This window comes from Rhincodon typus, chromosome 17, assembly GCF_021869965.1.
Source record: "Rhincodon typus isolate 14 chromosome 17, sRhiTyp1.1, whole genome shotgun sequence".
NCBI lineage: Eukaryota > Metazoa > Chordata > Chondrichthyes > Orectolobiformes > Rhincodontidae > Rhincodon > Rhincodon typus.
Window position 1 is genome coordinate 23,236,310 of NC_063348.1, and position 12,568 is coordinate 23,248,877.

General features: G+C 38.2%; 1 protein-coding gene across 1 annotated transcript in view; it reads left to right on the top strand.

The window, feature by feature from the left end:
• The window catches only part of abcc8 (ATP-binding cassette, sub-family C (CFTR/MRP), member 8), a 202,470-nt gene that overhangs the window by 171,916 nt on the left and 17,986 nt on the right, over nt 1-12,568 (top strand). The window contains exons 31-37 of the mRNA XM_048606980.1: nt 686-799; nt 1,711-1,831; nt 1,938-2,068; nt 4,273-4,351; nt 6,517-6,625; nt 7,855-7,958; nt 11,230-11,363. Of these exons, the coding sequence (XP_048462937.1) occupies nt 686-799; nt 1,711-1,831; nt 1,938-2,068; nt 4,273-4,351; nt 6,517-6,625; nt 7,855-7,958; nt 11,230-11,363 (792 nt within the window). The remainder of the gene's footprint in view (nt 1-685; nt 800-1,710; nt 1,832-1,937; nt 2,069-4,272; nt 4,352-6,516; nt 6,626-7,854; nt 7,959-11,229; nt 11,364-12,568) is intronic.

The window sequence follows — 12,568 nt, forward strand, 5'->3', positions numbered from 1 at the left end:
AAAACCAGCCCAGCTCGTCCCCGCCTCCCTAACCTGTCCTTCCTCCCCCAATCCCCTCCTCCCACTTCAAGCCCCACCTCCATCTCCTACCTACTAACCTCATCCCACCCCCTTGACCTGTCCGTCCTCCCTGGACTGACCTATCTCCTCCCCACCTCCCCACCTACACTCACCTTTACTGGCTCCATCCCCACCCCTTTGACCTGTCTGTCTCTTCTCCACCTATCTTCTCCTCTATCCATCTTCTATCCGCCTCCCCCTCTCTCCCTATTTATTTCAGAACCCCCTTCCCCTCCCCCATTTCTGAAGAAGGGTCTAGGCCCAAAACGTCAGCCTTCCTGCTCTTCTGATGCTGCTTGGCCTGCTGTGTTCATTCAGCTCTACACCTTGTTATCTCAGATTCTCCAGCATCTGCAGTTCCTACTATCTCGGCAAATATCCTTGCTGAGCCTCCCTTATCAATAGCTACAAACTGCTCAGTGCATTATCCCATGAAAAATTAAATGTTGATCACGTTAGATTTTTGCATCATAGCATTAAATGCTGCCTGCATTCCGTTCAGTACTTTTTCTTATAATTCTTCTCAAGCTCTGTGTTACTGTCCATCCATGCTTACTCGTTCATTTTTGTTTTGCTTAAGCACTAAGGTTATATGTCTGGAATGATGTTTCTTATGATTTCTCAGGAGTATATTGGAGCCTGTGTAGTTCTTATTGCAGCAGTGGCTTCTATCACCAACTCATTGTATTACGGACTAACATCAGGACTTGTGGGTCTGGGACTTACCTATGCACTTATGGTAAGAGTATTTCATCGATTGTTGCATGTCTAACTGCTGAAATTAGCAGATATTTAAATAACATTTGAACATCAATACCTCAGTTTTGTTTTAGTTAACTTATTCTAATATCACAAAGATGCAGAACCCAATGTATATTTGAATAGTTGAGACGCAGTTTAAATATGGGTGTGAATGGAATACTTGCATACAGAAGGAAACTCTTGATAAATTAGTGAATGAAATCCAATAAATTATTTATGTCTTAAAACGCCCTCAGAAAATATACCCTAAGACTATTGTTGTAATCTTGAGATCTCTGTTCTTGTATTGTACCCATGCTCTGTGTAACCTGTCCATGAGCCATTCAGAGAGTCGTTGACATGTTGATGACTCCTTGCCTCCACAACAGAACCTGATTACACAAACCAATCAGCAATCTTTCTCTGAGCACAGCTTGCTCTGTACACACACCTATAGTGCCGTGGCATCTTAGACGTTTTCCCCATCTGCTTACACAAGGCAACAGTGTAAACATAGCTCACAATCAGAACTAGTAATTTTTGTTTTTTTTTCAGAAGTTACAGAAATTCCCTCCACAATCCTTTTCCCATTTTGGCCCACAATCCAAAATGAAGAAAATTAAATAGATTTGGTCTTTACAGCTGCAAGGGTAAATTTACCATCAATAGTTGCCTGGGGGTTTATTTTAGATTTAAAGTCAAGGCAGAGAAAATGTTCAGCATTAACGAAATTGGGGCCAGAGGTCACTTTTTTTCTATAAATTTATGATTTATGTATCATTACATTTGTTTATGTGGAAGATCAGTAGTGCATTATGTTTTGTCTTTTCATATTGACTGTAATTAGCATGGTTGGATGCTGCCAATGGCATATGGTCAATTGTTTCTTTTATTGCTGTCTCTCTCCAGATTTCAAACTACTTGAACTGGATGGTACGCAATCTAGCTGATATGGAAGTACAACTGGGTGCCGTGCAAAGAGTAAACAGTCTTCTTAAAATTGAAACGGAAAACTATGAGGGACTTCTTTGTGAGCATTCATTTAATAGGAAATCTAAATATAACCAAGCTGCCAATTAATGAAGGAAACATTTAACATAGCTTTTTTTTTTCTCACCCTGATTACTCTCCTATAGCACCTTCCCAGATTCCTCCAAACTGGCCAGATGAGGGTGAAATTAAAATTCAGAATCTCAGCGTCCGTTATGACAGCAGCCTAAAACCAGTGCTAAAGAATGTGAATGCCCACATCAGCCCAGGACAGAAGGTAGGTTCGCACCCTGTCCTTGGCAAATCTGAAGCGGTCAGCTGGAGACAGATGAAATACTCCTTTAAATTGGCCTTCCAAATATTGAATAATAATTAAAATCGTGCAGCACCATGTTGAGCATTGGCCAAGAGTGGTATAGATGCTGCTTGGCCTGCTGTGTTCATCCAGCCCTGCACCTTGTTGTCAGTGGTATAGAAGCTGTTTGTTCTCCTGAAGAAAGGTTTGTACCATTAGCATGGGGTTGGAAAATGCAATCCTTACACTGGCAATTAATCCATGGCATGAATTGGAAATGGTGCCTCTGTGAGCTGGAGGGAAGGCGAACATTGTGCTACAAATTAGTTAGGAGTAGAACAGTTGAGTTTACATTCTGCGCATAGCACATTCCTTATTTTAGTGATAGCATTGAGTGTGGATTTAATACTGCAAGAATAAGGGGAAATTTAATAGGAAAGTAACTCCAGCCATGCTCATGTGTGTTTATAACTAGCTTTAGAGTAATGTTCCTCCATTACATTACAAAACAGCTTATGTTATGAGGACAAAGCTATTAAGTAGATTTTGTTTTAAAGCACTACCCATTTAGTACAATGTTAATGCCATGGTATTTGTGCTGGAATAAAAGCAGATTGTGTACCTTATACTTTGGGCTCTCCACTTGCTCAAAATATCTGGTTCATCTGAAATATTGTTGTGTTTTTCAATGGCCTATTATGCACCAATTCCAACAGTAAGACTAGACTCCACACAGACACTGCATCTCTGTCATCCAAGCTGTAGCATGTATTTGAACATGCCTTATTGCACGAGTGTCATAGATGCAGGGCAGAATATCGTCAACCAAAAGCATATTTTTGGAGATAGAAGAAAATATATTTTAAGAGAAAGGATTCAGATATTTTTGTTCCTTTTTGTTAGGAAAGTCAGTTATTTTCCAATGAAGCCAGTTGGAGACAATATTGTTTAATCCCTGATTGCTGATATGGAACCAAAAATTGAAATATTAAGTACCTTACAGCCATGCATCGGTACAAAATCAAATCAGAATGTATAATGGTTGAGGGGGAAAGGGTAGATTAATTGAAAATAGATTAAAGTAGTTTTTAACTGTAACATTTTGACAAATAAGTATCTGCAAGATTATTGATTTACTGAATAAATGAAGTGGAGGTGCCAGCGTTGGACGGGGAGTGGGCAAGGTCAGAAATCACAAAACATTGGCTTATAGTCCATCAGGTTTATTTGAAATTTCAAGCTTTTGGAGTGCTGCCCTTTCATCTTCTGACCTTGCCCTGAGTAAATGGCAGCTTAGATCACTCCTTGGAACTGTGCTTCTCAGTATGAAGGTTGCACTTCTGAGTTCGTGCTGTAACTGGATCTCATAATTTAGATATACATTCCAATATAAGGAATGCTGAATTATCAGAGCAGCTGTCCTTTGGATGGGAAATAGTACTGAGGCCTCCAGCTGTCTATGCATTTTAGTACATTTTAACAAAGAGCAGGGAAATTAATCAGGTGTCCTGGCCAATATATCTCTATCAATTAATAGCACCAGTTAAAAATAGAAAGGTCAAGTCATTCATGCCACTTATGTTTATGTAATTTTGATGGTGCAAAACAGCTGGTTTGTTATCCAACATGACAGTAATTCATATCATGAGAATCTTATAACAAGACAGCACTCAGGCCTGGATTTTATGGCCAGAGGTAAAGCAAAAATGTTCACATTCATTGTGATCACAATTGTTGACAAACTTGTTGTGTGCTTTTAAGCAACAACTTATGGTTCCTAGAGATTATTTCCAAGAGATCGGTGGTGCACAGGAGCAAATCAAGCAACAGTACATTTCTTCAATCAATCAAACTGAAGAATATTCACTGACCCAGAAGTCTAAATCATCAAGTATAAGTATGAATGCTTAATTCATTGCAACGCGAAGTACAGAAAACAAAAACAGATGAAAAGGCAAAGGAGATTAAGAGATGTACAGTGTATAAAAGAATCAGAAAGAAAAACAATTGAATATAAAGCTAGCCTCACCATTTTTAACACAAAAATCAGACTGTTATATGTAAATCACAACTTGATTTTAATAAATATAATATTTGTTAGTGCAACATGTCTTTAGTATGCATCTCTGAAGGTTTAATATGCATAATATTATGAGATTCAATATTAGAATCTATTTATTACACAGGTTGGAATCTGCGGACGAACTGGTAGTGGCAAGTCCTCCTTTTCTTTAGCCTTTTTCAGGATGGTAGATATGTTTGAAGGTAAAATGTTTTAATCTGTCTTTGTTTTGTATATTTTGTCATTCAGTTTTTTGAGCCTACTGATAATTGCCTTGCAATGAATCCTGGCTTGAACCTAAGCTACAGATATTGGTACTTTTAAATGCCTTGGCTGGCTACACATAGTTCTGAAACACTGTGATGCTGGTGGCACTGCCCAGCAAAGTATCAAAGTAAACTTGCAATCACAAAAACTGACCTGCCAAATACATAGCAGCCAGTCTATTTTGCCAGCCATCAAAGATATGCTATGGATATGATGTGTGTAAAATGTTAGATATGTTTCATTTCTCTTTTAACTTGGCAGACACTTTGTTGTACTGACCCCTTTACTGATCACTCCTGTGGGTAATCCAAGTGTATTACATGCAGGTATGTGCCCAGAAATCCCAATGTCTACCAATGTGGTAGCATAACTAGAGAGTAAGAATTGGACTCCCATTTGGTCCAAACTGGGTATTATGTCTGTGACCTTTTGCCAGCTGAAACATTAACTCTACTTCTCTCCACAACTGCTGCCATAACGAGCTTGAGTATTTCCGGCAATCTTTTATTTTCAGTTTCCCAACTTTCACCGTGCTTTTCAATGGGTATTTTGAATCTTGCACACATTTTCAAGTCCATTTATCTAGTTTTTCAGTAGGCACCTCAGTAAGCTTATGTTAACTACCAATCCCTAGGCTGTTTTATTTTACAGACTGAAACTAAACACAGAAAATTATTGTTATATCCTTTTTTGCAAACAAAAGTACAAATTAGAGGACTGAATCACTTTGTCTGCTCATTTTTTGTTTCTGTCTGGCTGTGGACTTCAAATGAGCAAAGTTTCCTTTGCCAGACCAAGCCAAATTGATGGATTGCCATGTGTTTATTTTCGCTGATTCTCCCCCTGCATTCAAAGGAAATGGGAGGTTGATGTTCACAGTAATTAGACATACTTTATTACACACAAATAGTCTAGCTTTCCTTTACATATGATAAAAATACTACTGTCACTAAGTACCTGTAGTTATAAAAGTTTTAAATTTTCCTTTTATCACCAGTTATTTATTCTGGGAATGTGTGATGAACATGCCCAACTTGTGATTTAATAGCTAAGAAAAGGTATTCAGTTAACCGCACAGTATTCAAAATTAAGAAATGGGACATAACACAGATGTATCTTCCTCCCCACCTCAGCCCCAACCATTGCACAACTATAACTACTTCTTTTGTGTAATAATTAAAAGCTTTGGACCACTGCTGAGGCTGAGGTGACACTGTATATATTTAGTTGAAAACCTTATCATAATGCTCAGTAACATTATAAGGAAGTGCATTCATCATAGCACATTATCATAGGCTCTTTTTCTCCTTGGCCTTTTTGTCAATATTTCAGAACAGTGGTGCTTTTCAAAGTGCAATATTTTTGTATTTTGTTGATATCCAGTTAATTTAAACAAAATAGACACTTGAGAATAATGATGTAAACAGCTGAATGTTCATTTGAATTCTACTGAAAATAAGATTATCATATTCAATTTGTCTGGAGTTTACTTATTGTTAGTGTCAGTTGTGCCTCAACTGGTAGCTATCTCATTTTTGTGTCAGAATGTTGTGATTCATGTCTCACTTCAGAACCTGAGCGCGAAATCTGGATTGATACTCCAGTACAGCACTAAGGAGGTGCTGAAGTGTAGAAATTGTCACCTTTTGGATGATGATAAACAGAGACCCCATCTGCCTTCCAGGATGGATATAAAAGATCCCATGCATTATTTCAAAAAACAGGGGAGTTATGCCTGATACCTTGCCCAATGTTTATTCCTCAATTGGCAATCAAGAAACAGATTATATAGTCATTGTCACAATATAGTTTGCGGAAGCTTACTGTGTACAAATTTGCTACCATGATTCCACAACAGTGACAAAATTTCAGAAAAAGTAGCGGGTTGGCTGTAAAGTTCTTCAGAACGCCCAGTAGTGAAAGTACTATATAAATGCAAGTCTTTCTTTTCTTAAAAAGACATATTTTTACATATAAATATATTGACCATGAACTATTTACTTGCCATTTAGAATCTAATATTTATCAAATGCCATGAAAGCTTTTATCGAAGCATAGCTTAAAAGTATCTCTTCTGAGTTATGTTTGTTTTTCTGCACAGGGAAGATAATTATTGACGGAATTGATATTTCCAAATTGCCACTAAACACTTTACGGTCCAGACTTTCCATCATTCTTCAAGATCCTGTGCTATTCAGTGGTTCAATTCGGTAAGTATCAACCGTAAGGCCATCTGGATCTACTACATATAATTCAGCAAAGGCCATCGCACAATTAGTCATCCTGTAATGTAACCAGCTTAAATTCTATAAAATTTGTGCTTGCACAAATAAGCTTGTGCTGTCCCATTAGTGAAAATCATTGTCTATCGTGAAGATTGCAGAAAATCTCAACTAGAGTAATCTCTAGCATCACACTTTAATTAGTGCCTCATATTTAGATGTAATCTGTTTGATTACTTTTCAGTGCATTCCCTATGATAGTTTACTTGATGGGAAAGCTATAAAAGTTCTCCTGCACACAACACTGCTTGAAAACATAATCACAGTGCAGTCAACATATTTATAGGCAGACCCCCGCAATGCAGAGGGCACACTGAACAGCATTAGATTCAAAGTACAGAAGATTTTCTGAGTGATCGGTTTTATTTCTTGCTAATCGGAATAATTTGGAACTTGACATTTTTTAAAATAGGGATTGAGACAAAGTGGTGCTTCTTGATGATCAGTCAAGCTCCTTACAGAAGTGTTTAATCTAGGCTTTTCCCTATTCCAATTCGTAGCACAGATCATTATACACATATACACAGAGAGAGAGAGAAAGTAAGTATGGTAATTCGGGAGATTACTTTAATGGCAAGATGTACGTTTGATCATTTCATCCAGCTTTCACTGTCAATTAACAGATCAGGATCAAGCTATGAATATCTTCATGCTGACGATGATAGTTACATTTGACATTACATCATGCATTGCCATTTTTTTGACCTTGGTGTTTCTAATTTCAAACCAAAAGTTTTATTCAGCTCAAAAGTCTGAGTATTAGTCTCCACGTTAAGAAGGAATAAACAGAATTAACAATGGAACTTATCTTCATACTTGTGAATGGAACTTCTCATATTAAAACATCCCTTTTTGAATTTATCTAAGAATTCATTGTAATCCAAAACCGAATACAAATAACTATAACATTCAAAATACGACTTTATTTTGATCCCTGACTGCAATGATGTTAAATAGTGACTTGTTTATAAACTATCAAATGAAATGAAACTGCTATTTTTAAGGAATATATAAACATTAAAACAACTTATTATTTCATTGAAAGTATATTGACCAGCAAGTTTGGGAATGACCGGTTAGCAGATTGTTGACCAGGATTTTGTAAGACAAGAATAAGATTTTGTCATTTGTGTTTGAATCGAAATTTCCTTTTGTAGATTTAATTTGGATCCAGAAAAAAAATGCACAGACGGTGTGTTGTGGGAGTCCCTGGAGATCGCTCAGCTCAAACATGTGGTGAAGGCATTACCAGGAGGCTTAGGTAACATAGGCAATTTAATTCTATGCAACAGTTACACAGGGAAGCCACCAACGAAGTGTATGCTTTTATGATAGCTAATCCTCAACAAGCTTGAGAATAAATAATTTCTGCTATTCTCCTTTGTTTTTTATGTTTCTTCAAGGGTGTAACTTGATGAATAGGTTTTACATGTTTCAATTCACTGTACACAAACTTTGTAACAATCTACAAATTTAAGATTAAATACAGGTTTTATTCATTTTTAAAAATCTTTCAAAATAGTATTGTTAAGCCTCTCTGTTGAGTTTACATGTCTGAATATTTTTATCAATGTCTTTATTTTCTTCATTGTGTCTCTATCATAAACTTGATGATGGGCAAGACATTTTAGCATGGGTCTTAAGTTTATATTTTGATACAAAACTAAAATTCTGCTGGCTTAAAGTCTGAAGGTGCAAGCAATTATCCAACTTTAGGTGTATTTGTGGGAAAGAAAAATTTGGATAAAAGCAGTGTATGCGATTGAGAGAGAAATCTCAGTGGGACAGGGATTGTATGAGAGAAAGTAAGACGGCATGTAACAAGAAGAGAGAAAATTGAGTGAAATTCATTTTGATGGGTATTGCAAAATGACCACTAGCAAATTGGCAAACCATTTCACAGTCTGCATGATTTTCTTTTCCAATGAAGGCATTAAAAAGAAAATTTGAAGTAGTGGAAAAAAGGCTGTTGTTTCATTCATTTTAGGCTACAGCACAAGTGAATTTCACCTCCATGAAGACTGAATAATTGGTTATAACAATAATTATGAATGTGTTTTTCCAGATGATTTCAAAATTAGATGTAGTTGTTTTGGATTAAAGGAAACTATTTTCATGTATTTATATTTAGTTCAGAATAAGGGAGAGATATTTAAAAGTGAAGAGTGAGAGAGGAAAAGTAAATGTTTATTGCATCTGCCTTTATGGTTTATTGGAATCTAAATATGATTAAATCAGAGAAGATTTATTTAGCTATCTTTGACCATTTTTCTACTTCCAATAGATAAGGGACAAATAATTTCCCTTTTCAGGAACAAATCTAAAAATACTTGCTTCACTGTGTTGAATTTTTATGTTAAGATCAGAAAACAAGAATTTCTCATCTCTGCCCGTACCTCCACGTTTTCACCTTCTGGATACATGGGTGAGAGGGTTTGCATTTTCCAGCCCTTCAGGCAGTGTTGGAGAAGTGTGGATGCCAAGGCACGCTGGTTAGAAAACCTAACTCTAAAAGACCTATTTTTCAAACGCACAACCACCATCCTGAGAAAAAAAGCTCCAAGCCCAATACGAAAGTTTTAAATCTCCTTATGTGATCACAAAGAACATTACAGCACAGTAACAGGCCTTTCAGCCCATGAAGCCTGCACCACCCCTTGCCTTTCTAAACTAAAATCCTTTTGCCTCTATGCGGTCCATATCCCTCTATTCACTGCATATTCACGTATCTGTCAAGATGCCTCTCAAACATTGCTATTTCATCTGCTTCCACCACCTCCTCTGGGAGCACATTCCAGGCACTTATCACCCTCTGTGTAAAAGAAAACTTACCTCTCACATCTCCTTTAAAATTTCTCCCTTTTGCATTAAAACTATGTCCCTAAATGGTTGACATTTCTACACTGGGAAAAAAGTCCAACTAACCAACTAACCAACTATGCCTCTCATAATTTTGTAAACTTTTATCAAGTCGCCCCTTGGCCTCTGATGTTCATGTGAAAACAAATTGAGTTTGTTCAATGCCTCCTCATTGCTTATACCCTCCAAACCAGGCAACATCCTTTTCTAGACCCTCTTCAAAGCCACCACATTTTTTTGTGGTCAGAACTGTATCCAATATTCTAGAAGTGGCCTCACTAAAGTTCTACACAACTGCAACATGACTTGCAGATTTTTATACTCAGTGCCCTGACTGATGAAGGATGCCATATGCCTTCTTGACAAACTTATCCACATGTGATGTCACTTACAGGGACTTGTAGACCCATACACCTACATCCCTGTGTATGTTAATGCTTCTAATGGTCTTGCCATTTACTGTATAAATCCCTTCTGCATTAAACCTTCCAAGATACTTCACCAGATTAAATTTCATCTGCTATTTCTCCACCGAAGTCTCCAGCCTATCTATATTCTGCTATATCCTCTGGCAATCTCCTCATCCGGTCATTCAGTTGTAAAAGCAAAGTACTGTTCAGTTATAACATTAATAACGTCTTAAAACTATTAATATAATACACAGACCCCTGCTGAAGAAAGTATTATTTTGACCTTTGAGACACAACCATGCATTTATAATTGGCTCAGCCGTCAAAATAAACCATTAAAGTTCCAAACAAGGGAGCCTACTGAAACATGAATAACAGATAGCTATTTTTTTGAGTCATGCTAATGGCCTGTCAATCAAACCTGTGGCACTAGTGCAGGTGACATTTTTTAAGTGAAGATTCCAGACCATTTTTAATTTAATTTTTCCAATTTGTTGAAGGTTTACTAATATTTCATGTTGAATTTCTTTAAGCACGGCTGTTAATGGGGTCCTTTGGTAGTTTAGGCTCATTCACAGGCACTTGCTAACTGAGGGATTTGGCATCAGGAAGAGCCACAGGCATTTTATACTCTCACCTTCCCCCAAGAAGATTTGTGTAGCTTTGCTGAGGATGAAATAGTTCAGAGTGGCCATCTGCCTTAACCACGGTCAGTCACATATGCAAGGGTGTGCCTAAAGGTGAGGACTTGTTAGCCAGTTTCCATCTTATAGAACCTAGCACTAGCCCCCTCCCACCAGACCTTACCAACACTCCCAGATCTTGGCGAAAACAATGAGTCACATTTTTCAGCTAATGTTCTGTGTCAGGTTCCTGAGGTTCATCAAGGATGTTGCAGGTCTCTTCATCCATTATTTGAATTAAATGGCCTCCCAATCAGCCCAGCAGGTCATTGGTAGACACATTCTGGCACTTGTTTGAAGGACCAAATATAAAGCCTGACAGTAAGTACCAGAATTGCTTTATATTTGGTCCTTCAAACTAATTTAACTTCTGAAACAATAAACAAGATAGTAGTAATTAGAAATATGTTTCGACAGAGTAAGGGGAAAAACTAATCACATATGCCTTTTTCACATTGTACCAGAAACAGGAACCTCTTGGTCTTATTGTGCGTCATAGGAAAGTTTAGATAAAAGTTAACAGTCACAAGAATGGTTACCAAGTTTCCTATTTTTTTTCCTTTTCACTTGTGAATGGTAGATGCTATAGTTACTGAAGGAGGAGAAAATTTCAGCTTGGGTCAGCGTCAACTGTTTTGTTTGGCGAGAGCTTTTGTACGCAAGAGTAGTGTACTGATCATGGATGAAGCTACAGCCTCAATAGACATGGCAACTGTAAGTACCAAGCTTCAACTTCCACTGATGATTTGTTCACTGTGAGACCTCACCACAAGGATCCATAACATGGTTTTAGGAATTGCATTGTAAAGGTATTTCAAACCTGGAAATTCCAAAGTCTTCCACTCTAACTTTGATAGGATTCAACAGTACCCCCATCAAAATGGTTTAAAGGGGTCAGTTAGATCAACATCTGTTCTGGGAAATCTTACATCTGTCTCTCTGTCTCTAATTAGAAATTGAATTACCAAATATCTAGATTAAAAAAATGAATATTTAAATATAGTCAGTACAGATTTCAAAAGGGATATTTGTGCTTGCCTGGATGAGAATTAGGGCTGCAGGGTGGATGAGCTAACTGAACATGGCTGTGTGGTACAAGAAGCCATTCAAGAGGGAGAAGTAAGAATGAATGCAGAGGTAGTAGGTGACAGCACAGTGTGAGGAAATGATACCATTGTCTGCGGTAAATGTGCATGGGTCCAGTTGGCGGTATTACCGGCCTGGTGTCAGGGTTTGGGACATCAGGACATCAGAGCTGGAGAAGAACTTGCAGTGAGAGGGGGAGGTGGGTCAATAGGATTGTAGCTGGAACCTCAAATGTTTACAATGTTTATGTAAGTGTTTAGATGAAGGGACGAAAGATACAGTTGCCAAATTTGCTGACAACACAAGGTATGTTGGACATTATAATGGGAATAGGCCATTCAGCCCATCAAGCCTACATGCTATTCAATATTAAATTTACTTATCTATTTGTCACATGTACAAAGTATAGGAATACATAAGCACAGCGAAAAGTCCATAATGTCACCATTCACTGGCACCCACTTGCTCACAAAAACAAGACTTTAACAGAGCCAAAAGGTAAGTAAGAAAAAAAAGAAAAGTCCAGATCTCAGAGACCCAAGTCCCACCTCCACAATGGTGCAGGCTCCACTCCAATCACTAGGCTGCCTCTGACTGCTGCCCCCTCACCGGCCCGCCCTCACCGCTGCCCCCTCACCAGCCCCACTCTCTCTGCTGCCCCCTCACTGGCCCCACTCTCTCTGCTGCCCCCTCACCAGCCCCACTCTCTGTGCTGCCCCTTCACCAGCCCCACTCTCTCTGCTGCCCCCTCACCAGCCCCACTCTCTCTGCTGCCCCCTCACCAGCCCCACTCTCACTGCTGCCCCCTCACCGGCCCCACTCTCTCTGCTGCC